The sequence below is a fragment of the Psittacula echo genome, assembly GCF_963264785.1.
Source record: "Psittacula echo genome assembly, chromosome: 5".
Taxonomy (NCBI): Eukaryota; Metazoa; Chordata; class Aves; order Psittaciformes; family Psittacidae; genus Psittacula; species Psittacula echo.
Genome location: NC_137739.1, coordinates 71184517 through 71203032, shown reverse-complemented (window position 1 = coordinate 71203032; position 18516 = coordinate 71184517). Strand labels below are relative to the sequence as shown.

Here is an 18516-nt window from a genome sequence, read left to right as displayed (position 1 = left end):
TAAGAAAGAGCAATTAAGCACATTCTAAATGAACATGTGATGCATTGCACTTTTTAAGTACTAGGTTGAGTCAAGCTAGTAGCTTTATACTTAAAAAAATTGTTTGATGATAAATGCACAGCTGGTAATGCACAGAGCACTGCCTGAGATTCAGCAACAATCTCTTCTGTGAAAATTATGTGAAAGATTAACTTGAATTATGTTTGGGCTATTAAGAAATTCAGTATTCTAAGTTCAAAAAATTGTTGTCTGCCTTTAATTTCATTTTTCTTATAACTATATTTCTTCTAAAGGATGAGCATCTGCCTTAACTGAAGTAACCTCAGTACTCAAGGAACAGATAAATTATTAGAAATGTTGAAAGGAACATGTAATCCCACTTGATATTAGCATTGTGTAAATAATGCAAACTTTTGGACCTTATATGAAGGTCCAAGCGTCTGGGAGAACCATTTGTCACTCCACTGAGTACTTAGGAAATTTGGCCAACTGACTGTAATATCTGCTCTTCTGTGTTCTCTGACTGAGAATATTTCATTATGTTAGGAACCATCCAATCCTGCCCCTTGAGGTTTTGGCTAATGTATTTGACCATGTCTTAATCAGATGAAGACATTCCACTTGCTTATCTTCAATTACCCTAGCTGCAGAAATCTTTTAACTGAAAGCCCACCTACTCCAGAATTGTACTTTTTGTGGCAAGTTTGGAACCAAATTCCTAACTGATACATGTCATCGACTTAAGTGTTATAGGTACAAGCCACAGATTACTTTCCCAGTGACTTCAAAGGCCACTAGATCAGGAGAGGACACAAGCAGTAGCTCTGAACTAGCCCTTTTTATACCACTATTTCTATTCAGACAGCTGAAGCCACCACAAAGACGATGTCAAATTTATCCAGAAAGACATTTTTGACAAATGGATTTTCAACTTTGGAATTTAATTAGCCATTTGTGATTAAACAAAGACAAACTTTATTGACATCAGGGCCTTGCAACTTGTGTTCTCAGATTCCCCTGATATACTAAGAAAGGACATTCAGTTTTATAGTGGAGGCACAAGTGATGACAGCACTTAGTCTGAAATGCAGAGGGACCACTCCTTCTTATTAAAATTACCCAAATCTTGCCATTTCAGATCCTAGATGTTATCACATTATCAAACTTCAGTCTTCCAGGGTGAAAGAAGTGTGTAAGCTGTGTGTCTACATCTGGCTAAACTTTTCTGACCACAAGACTGAGACATTTCCTGCAGTTGCAACACATGCCATGGGCACAGACCTCCACACCTCGAGCAAGAACAGGGAGCTAAATTCTCTTGCACTTAATGAATTTCTGATACTGCAGGCAACAGGGAAGATGAAGCTGTCAAAGTCATGTTATACAGGGATCAAGAGCCAAACATGCAAGAGGATAAAGGGAACATTGTCACCAAAGGAAAATGAAAGTTAACAAGTGCAGGAAATCATTGAAGTTAGTATGAGTGCCAGAGATGTCCTTGCAAACCAGAAAAGAGAGAGTGGAGTCTCTTCTAAAATAAAGCAGCAACAGAACAGCAGAGCTGCATCTTTTTAAAAGCCATTAAAGACTTAATCAGCTTCTTACTTGCTAATCTAATAACTCTTTTCTGCAGCACAAAAATATTGCGTAAATGTTTTAAAAAGTAAAATAAAACCAAAAACATCCATTACTTTCTATCATCTAAATACACTAAAATCTGCTTAGACCTCAAAATGAAATCCCAGTTTGCTGAAGTGGTAAATTTCATGCCTTTCTTTTTTAACTCTAGGCACTTTTTCAATTAGATTTTACTCCATGATTTTTTATTTATTTGTTGTTAGCTGTGGGCACATGAGCAACAGTAACAAAAAAAAAAAAGAAACACACATTTTAAATGTGTTCTAAAACTGAAATCCTCCTGGCTCTTAACATGGGGATCGGTACTGCATCATTTAACAGAAAACACTGTCTCACAAAAGCTCAGAGGAAAAAAAAAGCAGAAGAATATTCACTGTGATGTGATGCCCAGCACATTGTGGGTTTTAAGATTTCATGTAGTGGCCAAGAACCGGAGCTTGGAAACTTGCTATGAAATGCTGTAGGGCATGCTGCCACTGCGATCAAAGGTGTGACAGCAGTATACACAGACCATCTTAAGCTAATATGCTTAGGGTTGCTAAACGCAGCAATCACACCAATCTATATATAACAAAACTAGCCATTAAAGCGATCAAATCCTCTGAGTTTGTAGCCCAGGCTGAACTCTTTATTTCCATGCAAGAACAAAATGGTTTCATGTAACCTGAGCTTGAGCACACCTGAACAAGCCACAGCCACCCCACGACTGAGCTCTAACTCCCCTCCTGGGGTGGGATTGATCTTACATAATGCTGCAGCCTTACAGCCACCTATTTGGTCTATGTGAAGAGTCCAGCTTTACTCTGTGGCGAGTGAAGAAACAGGCATGTCAGGAGAGTGATTCACCCAATCTATCTCAGACAGCTGGGGATGGGATGAAACACCTCCTGGAGCTCTCTCTCTCCCCTCCCCCTGAATACAAAGAAGCTAAAGCCTATCACTTACACAGCTTACGGGAGGAGAAATTAAACCCATCCTTAGAAATCTGGATAGCCTGGATCTGGGTAGCATCCAAACCTGTATTATATTATTACTGAGATAGATATTATAGAGCACTGCCTCACAATGTGAGACTTCTCTCAATATGAGCTTGGAGAATAACTGCTGTTAATAACAGTAGACTGATATTTTCTACAGATCTAATAGCATGCTTATTTCTTCACTGAATAGCCAATTACTCCACAGAAGGTGATGCTACACTACACTTAGTTTTGATGTGATTTTCCAGAAGTCCCCATTGGCTTGAAGAAGGAATTGAATCAGTTAATTAGAAAAGGAACTATCACAAAGAAAACTGGATTGGGGTTCTTGATTGCAAAAAGGCAAGAGCTGGTAAATTATAAGTGATAGTATACTGAACTATAGACAATCACAAGTGAAGACAACTGGACCATGAGAGATATTAGAGTCATACACCTGGCAGCAGAGAACACCTGAGTGTCCTTACATCAAAACGCAAAAAATATCCAGAGGCTGTATCTCAAAGAAGAAGAAAAACTTGTAAAGCTGGGCATCAGTTATAAGTGTGTAAGCAATCACAAAAAGGAAGAAAACAAAACCAGAGAACCAACACTATGTAAGAAATAAACAATTGATCAACAGAAAGCTACACCTTAGAGAGTGAAAAGAACAGAGATAAAGAGAGAATTGCCAATTGTCAGGTTGAACTTTTCCTTGTAAAGAGCAAACACCCAAAGATTCTTCACATTCATAAATGAAAAAAAGAACAACAAAGGTACAAAAGGGTACAAAAATTTTCACTTTGTCTTTTGATGTTCACAGCTTCCCTGGGCAACCCATTCCAGTGATGACATGGCTTAGTGTGAGGTGTCCTTGCCCATGGCAGGGGGATTGGAACTAGATGATCTTAAGGTCCTTTCCAGCCCTAACTATTCTATGATTCTATGAAAGGTAACCAAGCTGCAATGAAGTGAAAATAATCCAGGCTTGGGCTAAAAATCAGTTAATTCTTAGCTTTAGATTTCAAGGATTATGTTTATGTTTTCCAGAAAAGGTAATGCATCAAGAAGGAAATAAACAGCTACATTACCTGAACAAATGTTAAGGGAAAGAGTAATTAGAAACTCTGAGATAAATCAAAATGCAATCAGTGCAGCAATGGATTTGCTAAGCTTAGGTTAGCTGGGATCTAGCCAAGTTTTCCTGATAGCTTTCTTTGATAAAACACCCCATTTTCTAAATAAAATAAATGCAGTATTTCAGAAATGCAAGGGGTGAAATTATTAGGAAACAAAAAAACAGGAACCACAACTAGGTGGTGACTGAGGGACAACAGGATAGCAAAATGGAAACCATTAAAAGGAAGTCTAGCAAGGGTTACAAGTGGCAACTCTCAGTTTCTTTGTGAAGTACAGAGAAATATTACAGGATCACAAAATATGCTGATGGCACACCCTTGGAACACACTTTAAGTGCAAAGAATAACCGGGTGGGAATAAAGGAAAGTGAGATAAATCTTAACGATACAGTCTCAAGGCATCCATTACAGGGCAAATTAACAAAAACTTCTAGAACTAAAAAGATCTTTAGCTGAAGATTACTGAGAAAAAGAAAAGAAATATTTGGGTCTATGGGTTAACCCCACAGTGACTCATAGTGGTTACACTCACAGAAGAGGTTAATGTAGTTCCAGGACAGATCACTTGAGTGCTTCCACCATCAAGAGGAAAAAAACAAACCCCAATTACAAAGCCAAGATGAATTCCATGCTTGGAATAATACATACTGCCCTAAAGAGATGTATTCAAACCTAACTCCATGCAAAGAGAGGCAGCTGGAATGGCCAAGAAAATTTTCATTACATTTCATAAACGGGGTTTCTGGACGAGATCATTTTGCTTAGATTAAGGAGAGGAAAATAGGTGTGTTGGAGGGAGAGGGGAGGAACATACACGGAAGGACAGACATAACATGACTGTTCTGTCTAAGAACATCAAGGAGATGAGATAAACATGAAGGCAGGAAAAGAAACATTGAACCTAGAAGGCTGGCACAGAGACACATGCAGCAATTGCAAATTAAGACAGATTTGCAGACAACATGAGTTACGGTGGATTTTGACCAGTTTATCAGAAGGGTCATATGATGCATCCGCCCACCAAAGCCAGTGACCCAAGAGGTCCCCGTGAGTTTCACCCCTATTTTTTTTTTCTGATTTGTTTTTATCCTCTGAAAAGCTGAAGTGAGGAAAATACAGTCTCAAGGGAAGGATGTATCTCATCTCAATCCAAAATGTATTGTGGAAGGCTCTGCATGTGAGCTAGTCACAGTAGCATGTCATTACAGTCAGTGGTGGGAAATAGGTAGTTTAGGGCAGGATAACTCCTCATACCTATTTTAGAGACAAGGAGCCATTCCCTGAATGTGCCTATATCTCCTGTGGACTACATGTGGCCCCGTGTTTCATCAGATTAATCACAAGCTAGTACATTTTAAAATGCAGACCAAATACTCTATTTAAAAGAGCATGGACAGAACTTTCATTACATTTCTCTCATCAGAAGAAATTATAAAAACAAACAAAGAAACAAACAAACAAAACCATAAAAAAATCACCCAAATCACTTAGCTAATTCTGTAAAGTCTAGATATAGCTCAGCATTTGCTACTGAAGCAGTGAAAAAGGCACCAGTTTTGTAAACCTTGGGCAATCTTCTCCCAGCAGTTACTGCATGATGGTACACAATGTAAAAGGAAACACAGTACCTACAGATTTGGGGAACTGAAACAGTGAGTCTTGCCAACAACAAGCAGGTGAGCCTGCAGGCACATATCCAGAAGATATTATTCAGTGCAGTGCAGGAGAACAATCCAGGAGGACGTACAGGCTGTTTGAAATTTAACCAGAAAATCATTTCCAAAAGAAATTTTTGGGCTTAGCTACTTAAATAGAGCTTAGCTCTAAAATCCCTGGATAGCTCCTTAATGCTTCTTTACTGGAGTTAATGTTAAAATAAATCTTCCACTATATCTCAGAAACCCTTCTTTTTAGGTAAACAATTAATGTAATAAAGTTGCATAGTAACAAATCTAAATGGGAATGGAATGAGAAAAATAAAAAAGCAAAATTTCTGATTTATCACCACTTTAAGAACTTAATTTAGGGTTGCATTCAATTTATGTAAATCTACATTATGTGGGAGTAAGGCACTTTGATTCTGCACAAGCCATCTAGATCCCGGGTCCAGACAGCAGCAGAGCCTATTTAATATTTGACCTTCCACCAGTGGTAGAAATGGGAGTAGACTGCAGTGAGCACAAAATCTAGTCTTTATAGTAAAATGAAAGCAAGTCAGAAGTAATTTTTCTCATGCAGTTTCTGAAAGCACCTCTAAATTTATTGCTTCAGGTTTATCTTTTTTTATCCCCAGGAGGATGGGGAGATATTCTTCTCTCTTTTCTTCCCCCATCCCACAAAAAAATGTCAATAAGCTATAACATTAGAAATAAACTTCGACTAAATCGTTTATGGCACAACTATACAATGTAATACATTTCAAATAGTGAATAACTGAGATTATAAAAGAAGGGCGATTTCAAAATATTTCTTCTAGATTCAAGTTAAGTGGGATGTGGCATCTTGTACTGTTAGTGCATCAGTGTGCCCAAGTGGGGGAAAAAAGAGGATGATATCATAAGATCTGGTAATTGTCAGTTAGAGAAGGTGGAAGGAAGATGAAATGGGAAGTGGAGGAAGGTGTATCACATTGGTTAGGACAGCTGCTGAACAGGAAACTGAACTTAGCCAGTAGTTTAATGCCATCAACTAACTACAAATTTCCTATGCCAATATAGGAATAAAAAGAGAAGAAATATCTGGAGGAAGTAATCTAAGCTGCAGTGTTTCTGCAAGTACTTCTGGAAGGAACTACACATATCCCTGATGTAAGGGGCAGATTTTTCACCAACTCAGTCTTCAACAAAACATTCACACCAAGCTGCAAGGCTGTCTTGCTAGTAAAACATTGCTAATTCTGATATTAGCCATGCAGTTAGTTTCTCCAAGGCTGTACCTTGGCTTCGCAGAGCAATTGCCCGTCCCTAAGCTCATGACTCTTTTCCTCCCATTTATGGCTGTGTTTAGCAATCTCTGTAACATGGATTTGTGCTATTCCCATCAACATTATCTCAGTGAGTATATGACAGGATTATTTCATTTGCCTCATCTCCTTTGTAAGCCTTTCCCTCCTCTGCAAGCAAAGGGATCACACAGGACTCAAAGCTTCCCTTAAAAGTACTCCACACACAATTTGCCCGAATTGGATTCCACCACTTAATATGGCTCTGACTAAAGATTTTATTTAAATGGCTTGTACCCAACATCTGCTTCCCAGTAACATATAAAACACATTAAAAATAAAACAAAAAAAAAAAAACCACTGAGACATGTAAAGTTCAGTATGCATAATGCTCATGAGAGTGGTGTAACATCCCTGCACTGACTCTGGCTCAGGCCCTTCCTGTCACAAGTTGCCTCTCATATCAAGATGATATTCATGTGTCTCCACAAGGGAACCTGCAGAAATATCCCAGACCTGCACAGCATTGAAAAATCTGGTAATAATAGCAGAAATTGAATAAAAACTTAACTTGAATAAAAGATATACACATGGTGCAATTCTGCAACTAAGTGCAATAGGGGTGGCAGGAGTGAGTGACAGGGATGAATATGGTTGACCATCTACATAATCATAGAATCACTGAATGGTTTGGGTTGGACAGCACCTTAAAGTTCACCTAGTTCCAACCCCCCTGCCATGGGCAGGAACACCTTGCTCAAAGTCCCATCCAACCTGGCCTTGGACACTGTGGCCACCTTTGGGTACTGGAGGGCTGGTATAATATATGCCTAAGGTGGATACATTTATATTTGGACATCATAAACAAGTCATTATATTATTATATTTCAGTTTTCTGCACACTACAGCACGATGACAGCATTCTTCATATTTCATTATCATCTGACTGAATAACAAAGGGGAAAATGCCAGGTCTCAGGCTTAGTACATCTATCATTATATTGCTAGGAGCTTTCATCATAGTTTTAACACTTGGCTGTAGTAGGGATTTAGTTCTGGGACTTTTTTTTCTCCATGTCAACCTCCTATATTTAAGAAAGGTAGCTAGCCATAGACTTCATTTCAGAGCCAAACCCACATTCTAGGAAACCACTGATTCATCTTCACCTTACACATGTCATTCAGGCTGAGGTCTGTAAACCCATCTTCAAATATATCCCAAAAATAGAATGTTTGCAGTAAAGCAGTGCAGATGTGAATATGGCTAACCTAGTTGTATCAGCTTTTACATGCTTTCAGTTTATAGACGTTCCTATTTTAGTTGCTATTGAGTGATGCAAAGAAGTTTCTGCCACTGCTGAAATAGATCGATAACAGTAATCAAAAGTAGATTACAAATATTCCATGTCTTAATATGTCCTGCAATGATCACTAAATTTTGAAGGCCAGTTTTGAAGTCTTGCATTATTAAACAATAGACATAGAACTCCAGAGTTTTAGGTCATTTAAATTTCTCTTCTTTCACTTCTAGCCACTAGCTCATGAAAACTAATTTTTGCAGAAAGGACAATCTTTTATACAACTCATTTGAAAACCATCTATTTGACTATCTGTATGTACGATCCTGACATCTGGTCCACTCACTGCAATATGTAACATTCATTGCAGTACATAATATTACTCGTGCAATATGCACATGCGTCTGTGCCATGTCTGGCAGAGATGAGATCAAGTTTCTAGGTTTTGTTTCATTACAAACTCAGAAATTCTTCTCAGTGAAAATTCCCACACAAGAAAAAGGGAAAAGAAAAAGAAAAACCAAAACAAACAAAAAAAAAACCCCAATATTTTTCAAATAGCAAAGGTGAGGGAGGGGGTGTCAGCTGTATTTAAATTTATTTAACACTTAATTTGAGGAAGCATTTCCCATTTGGCCAAAACCTTGTTCATCCACCTAGTCCTGGAAATATTTACATTACACACTAAATAACAAATGCTCAAATGTAGCCCTCAGCAGCACTGTATCAGCTTGCTTGTACTTGAATGCGAGTACCTGAGACCCTTCCAGCTCCAGATACTCTCCCAATTGCATGGCTCCATGGGACAAAAGCCAAGCACCTGCACAACATCCTGGAATATAAATCTGTGCGTCTGGTCCCAAAGGGAGACGTGGCATGATTTGATCATACCTGAATAAGCAATGGGATCAGTGTCTGCAGGCACACTGTAACCCCATCTGCTGACAACTTCATTACAGTGTGACTCTGATAATTGTGATTGTATGGAATCAATAGTTACCCATGTTATAATCAACCTTTTGGTAGCCCAGACTTACTGAGGTTGGATATTTATCTCTCTCTAATAGGCAGAACACATTAAAAGGCTAAGCCCCAAGGTAACATAATTCTCTAGTTTCAAAAGTAGGAAGTCATGATTTTAGAAATATAAATGACAGTGCATATACCAGTGGAAGAGCTAAATATTCAGGGGAAAAAATAGATTCACTATATGGGACATGTAACTCCAAGATAAAAATCAAACTTCCAGTTACTACACACTTCCCAGCCTAACAACAATAGGAACTTCATGTGATCAAAATCTTTGGATGGAAACACCACATCTCCCATTACTCCAAACTTTTTTTCTTTATTCTTTATTTAATTTAAAAGAAGAGACCGGCAAAAATGCACTTTGGGACTAAATCTGAAGTTCCAGAGTACTGGTTTACTTTTAAAAAAGGAATACCAAAACCAGCCTAGTTCCAGACTCTGAGCACACACCCTCTATTCTGGTTTGTACCTTGAGAATATGCTGGATTTTTCAGTATGTTTTATAGTGCCCCTTCTCACACATCCATATAGAAATGGTTTTCTGTATGGCTTTGGCCTAGCCAGAATGTATTTCAGTGCATGTTTCCCAATTTGAAAAGATGCCCTGCATTTTCCTGATTTATAGGACTATCATCCTACCAAATTTTCTTGAATAAAGTACATATCCCACTACAGATTCCACTTTCCTCTCTCTTAACTCATTTTCTCCAGCCGATTTTACCTTGTTTTCCTACCCCTTCAATACCACTTACCACTTATGAACAATTAAGTGGTACCCTTTCAATACCATTTAATTCCTCACCCATCACATCCATTTAGATCACTCTATGCTGTGCAAGGTCCCTCTCTCATTATCTTACCTTTCCCCCTCCTTGCCATATATCCAAATTCCCTGAGCTGACTGTAACAGCCTGGCTCTGTAACTCCAGGTATGGAAGTGTACACTTATAATTCTGCCTCATATCATTTTAATACCCCCAGTTCTCTGTTTGTGTGTCACAATCCTTTCCATGATTTCTACTGTGGCTCTGCATCCAGTCACCAACAAAATAACTGATTTGCAGTCATGCTTGCCTCAGGTGGGAATTTCACAAGACTCCAGCCTTGGCCTAATATTTTCTGTGATGGAAATGGCACTGTTCTTATTCCAGCAAAGACTAACTGCATTTGAAGAACTTCAACCCTCAGTAAGGAAACTCAAATTTCCCTTTTTCAAACTCCTTTCTTTATTTTAATCTTTTGATTAGTCTCCTTAATTCTGACTTCATAAAATAGTACTCAAGTGCGTAAGGCATCTTATACAATGATTCAGCAGCCTCTGATCGAGAACCTTCAAGCACCTATATCACATATGGTACTCCATCTATAACTGAGAGACACAAACCTAAACTTCCTTAGGCATATCCTTCTTTATGAGAAACCTGCCTATAGGGAAGGAAAGAAATGGCCTGCAATGGTGTGCACCCCTACTCACCCAGTCCCTTAACAACTAACAAAAGTGCATTTCATGCTTTATGTGGAAAAAGGGATGAAGGTAGGGCACACAAGGAAAATTTGGAAAATCATCTTTCACTCAGCTGGCTTTTAAGGCTATTCACTCTGATTTGGGTCCATCCTTCACCACCATATCAAGAACCCAAAGAGTACCAGAACCTGCCCCAGAGGTCTTTGCCACTAAGTTCTGATTTTCTGTTAACTTTGAAATGCCACAATCACCAATTTTAATGGTAAAGACAAATACTCTTATCAAACACCCAAGGGCAAGATAAAGAGCTAAAACTTACCAGAATCAAGAGCTAAAAGAGCTCTTCTCACTTCAATTTGCATTAAGGAGGAAACACCTTCTAATGAGGAATACTCTCCTTTAAATCAGAGTATTTCTTCAAATTAACATTATTGATATACTTATTCTTTACCTATGAACAGTGTTTGAGCTGCTAGTGGGGCAAAAGGTTAAATTCCAGAAAAGAAGTACCAGTTAAAATAAATGCTAAAAGCCATATGAAGAAAGAGCACTAATAACTATAACCATCCAGAACACACCCATCAGCTCAAAAGACTTAAATGCCACAAATGAGGGTATATAAAAAATATATATATATGTCTCCCCTGGAAGACAGAAAAAAAGGAAAATGTAGACCCAAGAGGAAAAGACTGACTGTTTACACACCTTTTTTCAAAATCAATTCTTTTCAGGCACTAGGGAAAACTGGAGTTGGAGGGGTTTGAAATCAAGTACATAAGCAGTTATACTCCAGTGTTTGATGCAGGCTCAAGGGCCATGACACACAGTTTCATCAGAAAGAAATGGTACTATGGGTTCTCTTATTAAAAACGACTTCGCATTTCATTTGTCTGAAAGAAACTGATCACAGCTTTAGGATCATTGCTATCTTGTTACTGTTATTACGTCCGGTTAAAGTTTTCCACTTTAAGCATACCTCAATTATAATGCATCATGCATGCAATTCTCTCCACTGTCACAAATATTGCAGATGGTTTATTTCCTCTCTATATGTTAAAGAAAGAAGTTAACTCATCATTCGAATCTTTACTGTTTGGACACAAATTTTTTGTTTTACATACTAAAGCATGAAAATCTGGAGATAATGCTGCATTTTTATAAAAATCAGGTTCCTCTTAGTCTGAAATTGGTTATCTTAAATAATTGTATTATATTTACAACCCTGATAATACCACCTCCTTACACAGCCTGACTGTACAACCTGCTTCCAGACGGGCAGCCCTCATATGATCTTGCATTTAAGAGGCAAGTATTATCACTTCTGTCATATTTGCTATAAATAAAATGGAACAATGTCAAAAGATGGTGCTCAGCACAGAGACAGGGATGGAATTTTAAAGGAGCTCTACAAAATCTGCACCAAAGTCTGCATTAAAAAAATAAGAATGTAGATTTTATCTAGTGAAGATAAGACATAGAAATGCACAATCTGAGAATAAAAAAAAACAAAATAAACCAACAAAACAAAAACCAAATAACCACTCAACAGTGTTCTTAGAAAAAAATGGAAAAATGTTAAAAAACCGGCAAAGGGTTTTTCATCTGTTTATGGCCCTAAAGATAAAAGGCTCTAGAGAAAAATTAAAACAAGTCCTAATGCCATTATAGTTGCCTTTCAGTAATTAATTTTCTCTACAGTGACTTGTGGGTGCATTATTTGTCATAGTTATTGTTTGTTTTCTCTCATATTAGGCTGCAAGCTTGATTTCATAAATGTTAATACATTTAACAGTTAAGCTTTAATTCAGTGTCTAAGATATTTATGTTTTCTCTCCTCAGTTTCTAAAATTTCAGCTACAGCTCAAGATCTATTTTTAAAAAATAGAGAGAAATCTCCCTCTCAATTAGACATTTAAAAAGATATCACAAATAAAGTTACAGCATGGTTCAAAAACTAATCCTAGGGAAGGATTTTTAAAATGCTCATTCAGAGGCATTCTCTACTTTTGTGTAAGTCAGTGGCAAGCCTGCCACCAGCTTCAGCCAGAGCATATACAGAGTTTTGATTATTTATGTCAAGTCATATTAGTCTGCCTTGCAATGGGTTAGAATTGTGTAAAAGCAATCACTGGGTATGAAAAGGGAGGCTGTGGCAGGAGGACATACCAAGTGGTCCAACCCATTTTGATATGGATGTGCAACAATGCATTTGGAAGACAAGCAAGTCATTCTAAAACCCACATGCATTAAAGTACACATCTACACACGGTACTGAAGTGATAAGACACCTCTCCTTCAACACAGGAATGCCGCATAGCTGCCTGCACATTTGCACAGACCTTCACAGCTGCCTCTTATTGCTGCCAGAGGCCAGGGACCATGCCCTTAAATTAATTCCGAATTAAAACTACAATCACTTACCTCATCCACATTCTCAAAGGCATTGATGATGTCATATGGTAAACAGGACAGAAGATCAATCACAAACCATGTTTTCAGGTAGTTCATCCTTATGAGTTTGGGATCAGATATAACCTCTCCACCAGGGCCAACAAAGGTTGTATGAAAGTTCAAAACAATGTCAACCAAAAAAATAACATCCACGACACTGTCCAGCACAAGCCAGGCAATGTTGTTCTGTTTTGTTTTGAAGGAGACATTATATGGAACCATAATTGCTGTGTAGAAGGTTAGAATTAAAATGACCCAGTCCCAAGTGGTCTTAAAAGCACAATAATGTAGTATAATGTGTGGTGGAGTCTTTGGAGCTTCTTGTTTGTACTGAGGAAGAATATCAGATCCCAGCTGGAGAACCTGTAAAGGACAGAAAAGCAAACGTTACTGATTTCAATTAATATGCTCTAATAAGGGGTCTTACGGTTTTCTGTAAGGAGCAACACAAAGACGTTGGACGTTGCAAGTCAACCCACTGGTTCTAAATGATCTGATTTATTTAGAGTGTGTGGAGGCAGCTATCAGTGAATGGGAACAGCATAGCATCTAAGGAAATTCTTGCAAAAAGGGAGGCCTTTGCAGATGGCCTGACTGAAAGGAAACCATCCCAATAGCAAGGGCAGAGAGGTTCCAGAAACAGGTTGAGGGTACTGACATCCCAGCTTATACTTCGCAGTTATGAATATGGGCATTCATTCATATTTGGAAGCGTTACAAGACTAATCCTTCATGACTGACCTCTTTTTTAAACCACTGTTGAGCCAGAACAATACCATATCAAAGGTAAACTAGACTTCAACTTTGCTGGCTGACCTCCTTCTAAAATGAAGCATTGCATGCACAATTTCTGTCTGAACACCCTGGCAATATCATGTTTCCTTCTCCTTTTCTTCAAAACACTGTTGCTCTTACAAGCTCAATATCGCTAGTGGCTTCTCTTTTATTTTTTGTAATTACTTTTCTTTTTTGCATGTCTATAATCTCCTACATGCACACTTTTGTAAAATGTGGAACTGGAAACACTTCATAGAAACCAAGCCAAATTCATTTAAGACATTCCTCCCAGCTAATCTAATTACCTCTTAGTTCAAGACAAGAAACAAAAGCACAAAGGAATGCACAACGTGGTGGTATATTGCACTGACAATTGAAAGATTCATGTGTATTGTGGAACTAATAACACCTTTTACTTTGGGGGATCTCAAGACTGTATGGGATAAAATAAATCATTCCAGCAACTTTAAAACTCATTTCAGCCCCATACTTGTCCCATACTGGAGCTGATGCACCGTATTTGCAGGGACAGCTAGATTGCAAAACACAGTCCCATATATGTAAAAATGATCAAACACTGATTCTTCCTCAATGAAGAAGACTAAATGGCTCTGAATAAACAGCACAACAACTAAGAATATGAAAGTACCACACATACGGATTCTCCCTTAATTCTTTGCAGCCTTATTTTTTAAGATGAGAAAGCTGTCACTGAGATCAGACAGTAAAAGTCTGTCTCTATTGAAAATGTGTTCTTCAGAAATCACCGAGGACAACAGCAGCCCCTCTCATTCTCTGTTGGAAGATGTGGCTTCCCACCATGTCTAATCTGGCCCAGTGTCAGACTGTAACCTCGTGATGCAAACTTGCTTCTGCCTATCTGATCCCACCCTCCCTAAAGTCAGTTTTAGCGATCAAGACCTGTAAGGCAAGTCGGTTAAAGTGACATGATGAAAAACTAACTTATTGTTACATTAGTTAGCAATTTGTTTTCTACAGAGTCAGCTGAATTGCAAAAATTATCCTGTGGCCAGAAAACCACTACATCCACCACAGAGGGCAGTGAGAGTGTGGCAGAGACCTCCGGAAGACCATGGCTGCTCCCTTTGCCAACAGCCTCATATCACACCAGCTTCGGTGTAACACTAAGCCATGTGTTGAGCTCCAGATGAACAGCGCACTGAGCAGTGTGGTCCCAATGGCACTTGCCAGAGACCCTCACAGGTGCCAAACATCTGGTAATATAAAAATATCAACCTTCAGGCGCTCCTTCCCTAGTGACCAGGGCAAGGCTCACTAACAGTGTTCCTATAACCACCAATGGGAAAGGTTTTGCTGGCCACTGAAGCGCACTGAACTTGCTGGTGGATTGATGGGTCCTTCCCTGGAATAAAAGCAATGATCAATACAGTAATTTTTTCACAGCAGCCTTTGTGCCAAAATTGTACCCTGCATTTAACACACTGTTTTGGCTTTGACTCATAATCTGGTCATTATCTCCAGTTATGTCTTCGGGCTCTCCTGTGGTCAACACTTTTATTGGCATGATAAATCAGGACTGGGACTTATTTCCTCAGTTTCTCCAGACCTATTTGTTCCCTGCCTTGTTCACTGGGGCAGAAGCTGGAAACAGCCTCACTATAGCTGGAATAAAAAGCTACTTAGGGCTCAAGCCAAATGTAATGAACATATGCTTGATAGTTCCCTATGTCTCCAGAGGTGGAGTGCTTAGGAGTACCCATGATATTGTAAAAGCATAATTATTATTCTTAACATAATTTCATGCTGAGTTTGACATGGTGAGTGGGCAGCAAGTGGCTGTGGAGACCACTGAACTATAATGATTATTTCTTTTATGCTGCATGAATTTTTAATTTTAAACCACTAAAGAATACACAATATCTTGCTAGTCAGCTGCATTCATCAGACTCTGCATTATTCTTATCTACAACTAATGAAAATGGCTGGTAACAGTTACGGCTGAGAAAGTGGGCAGTACTGCAAGGGATGAACTGTGACAATGCTTCTCCTCAGACACAGGAGTACAAAAAGTGGGGCCTGTACCATGATGGTGTACCTCCACTCAGTCTGCATTCCTCACAGCACTTCGCCTAGAAAGCAGTTTGCAGCTCTAAGCAACTTGCAAGAGAAAACTCCACACTCTCCAAGCAACTTTCTCCCTCCTGTTCCTGAGTACAACCTTCTCCCTTACCTGAGCTTTTCTTATTGCCCAATCTAAATCCTCCTTGCTGTGACTTAATGCCATTACTTTCTCTCTAGCTATAGTGGTCTTGGTGAACAATTTCCTCCCTCATTCTATGTAACTGTTTTAGACTTATTTGAATAATGTTACCATATCTTTTCCAGTCTTCCCTTCTCTACATTAAACCAATAATAGATGTAACTGGATTTACAGAACACTGAAATGTCATGAATTAGAAAAGCAAGATATGAGAGCAACTTCAGCAGTCATCCAAGTTATTGGTACAGGGTAATTCAAGGGAAAATATCACACTGCCAAACACCTGAAAACTATGGGTTTCCATTCTGATTTTAATTAGTGCCTTTATTATTGAAGTCCACTAAAGCCATAGGGAAAGAAAAAAACCCCAAAGCATTTTAAGTTGCTACCAGTTCTTAGCATAGAACCCAAAACAAACTCTCTGGCATGATGTGTCTAGGGCTGTCATTTTCAGTAAACCATATATTCTGACCATATATTTTGACCCATATATTTTTCATTACCAACGGACATGAAGATGAATGCAGTACCTCTGTTTCATCAGTTAACCTGAAGGCATTCACTTGTTGCACCATCTGCATTGTTAAGGAGATGTTTGCAACCTGCCAAAGAGTTCATTTCATCAGTTTTGAAGAAAAAAATGATGAGCAAAATATTCAGGAAGGACTTTGCAAGAAAGTTGAGATTAAGGTATATAGGTAGTCAGTGTGTCTTGCACAAGCCCATGGACCTAGACAGGGATACTTCCAAAGAGGTTTATCAAACATTTCCCTGGAAGAGTAAGTGACCATCCACAGGGCTCAAGGATGTCAAGTTCAGTTCCATGTCGCTGTGAAACAGCATGTACAGGAGCAAGCTGTGCACCCCAAGTTAAACAACAAGCAGCAAACTGAGAACTGCATCTACAGAAACAGGGCCGTGTAGGTAAAAATGACCTATGGAGACTGTTTCCATGACTGAAAGAGCATAACCTGTCCCAGAAACATGGGCTTGGCACATAGTGCTGCTTAGGATGAGCAGGAGGGATGCTGAAAAAAATCAGGATTGGGAACTATTTTCCTTTAAAAATATTTCTTCTTAACGGGTATTAGGGCTTTTTTCCCCATCTCTTCCTGCCTTACAAAAGTAGCAAACTGGTATCTGTCCCACTTACTTCTGCTAACCGGGAGTGCTTGTGCACCACCTCTGCTTTGTTCATCGGCGTTAGCTGCTGCAGTACGCTCCGGCTGTTTGTCAGGGCCCGTGTCAACCGGGCAAACTTCGTCCAACCTGCGGGGAAGAAGGAAATCCTGTCAGAAGTACTCAGACCTCATTCATTGCTAGTAAATCTCCTTCATGTTCATGGATATTAAGTCTCAGGCTTGAATAGTTGCTCTAAATGGCTGCACAGAACAGCATCAGACTCCAGGCTTGAAGACTTGCAAAAGAGGAAAAATATCGCTGCTTCAAGGCAACTACAAGTAAATCTTAGTAAAATCAAAATGCTCTGGCTCGTTCTTTCTTCTGCCTTTTGCAGACATTGTGTTACAGGGATCACATTGTGCTTTCAGCCTTCTGGGGACTTAATATGCTTCTGAAAGCTAATTCTAAGCCACTGAAGTTAATGCAAAGTATTCCCAAGTCTGTAAATCCTGCTGAAGTAAAATCCTCCCCAGCTACAGAAAGGCTCCTGCTGATTCAGGGCCACTGGAGCAGCCCTGAAAGTCTGATCCTAAAGTCTTTACTGTTTCTTACCCCAACTAGATTTCAGGGACAAAAAAAAAAATATAACCAAAATTCAGGACTGCATCAACAGCAATGCTTCAGAATTAAAAAAAAAAAAAAAATAAAAATCATTAAGACTTTAAAGACAGATTAAGTTCTAGATTTTAAATGGCATCAAGAAATACATTTAGCTGTTAAGCTAATGATAAATTGCTGCCTTAATGATAGCTTGAGACCTACACACTGGGCAGGCCCTAGGGAAATTTTTGTGCAACATTTAACAAGAGTTTGTTACTGATGGCAGCATCGACCTGGGAACATGATATCACATCGTTCCTGCTGGGAAAACACTCAAACAGGACATCTGGAGTGATGCATCAATGGATGAGGTAGACCCGCAGTAGCAAAGAAAACACCAGGGGTTTAAACAGTGCAGCACCTTGGTGTTAAGCAGGAAAACTGAAAATCCATGTATCCAGAGGAAAGAAATGGCTCCCCAGGAGCACTGAAGGATACGCTCAACACTCAGTTTAGCCAGGTATAATGTGGTATTTTACTACACAGGTGTGTATGAAATGTCAAACAACTTATGGACAGGAAACGGATTCAGGAGAAGGCTTTACTTTTAACTTGAATGCTGAGTATGTGAAAATTGGGGGAAATGTCACATCTAAGAAATAGAAATGTTGTGTTTCCTGTTAGCTAGGTTTATTTTTAAATGCCTGTTGTCTGGTAGGAGTCACAGACTTGGAAAGTTAAAGGAAGCCCTGCAGTAGATAAAATGAAGAGCAGAGAGCAGACAAGACAATAAAACTTCAAGAATAAAACAGTTTACAATTTGGCTTTGCAATTTACCACATACATATCTTG

The 18516-nt window shown here is 38.9% G+C and overlaps 1 protein-coding gene across 1 annotated transcript in view; it reads right to left on the bottom strand.

Annotated features, from left to right (window-relative positions):
- KCNH5 (potassium voltage-gated channel subfamily H member 5) overlaps positions 1-18516 on the bottom strand; it is a gene marked incomplete at its 3' end in the record, with an annotated part of 154439 nt that overhangs the window by 98322 nt on the left and 37601 nt on the right. The window contains exons 5-6 of the mRNA XM_080617796.1: positions 17096-17211; positions 12894-13286 (exon numbers count right to left, since the gene is read on the bottom strand). Coding sequence (XP_080473922.1) covers positions 12894-13286; positions 17096-17211 — 509 coding nt within the window. The remainder of the gene's footprint in view (positions 1-12893; positions 13287-17095; positions 17212-18516) is intronic.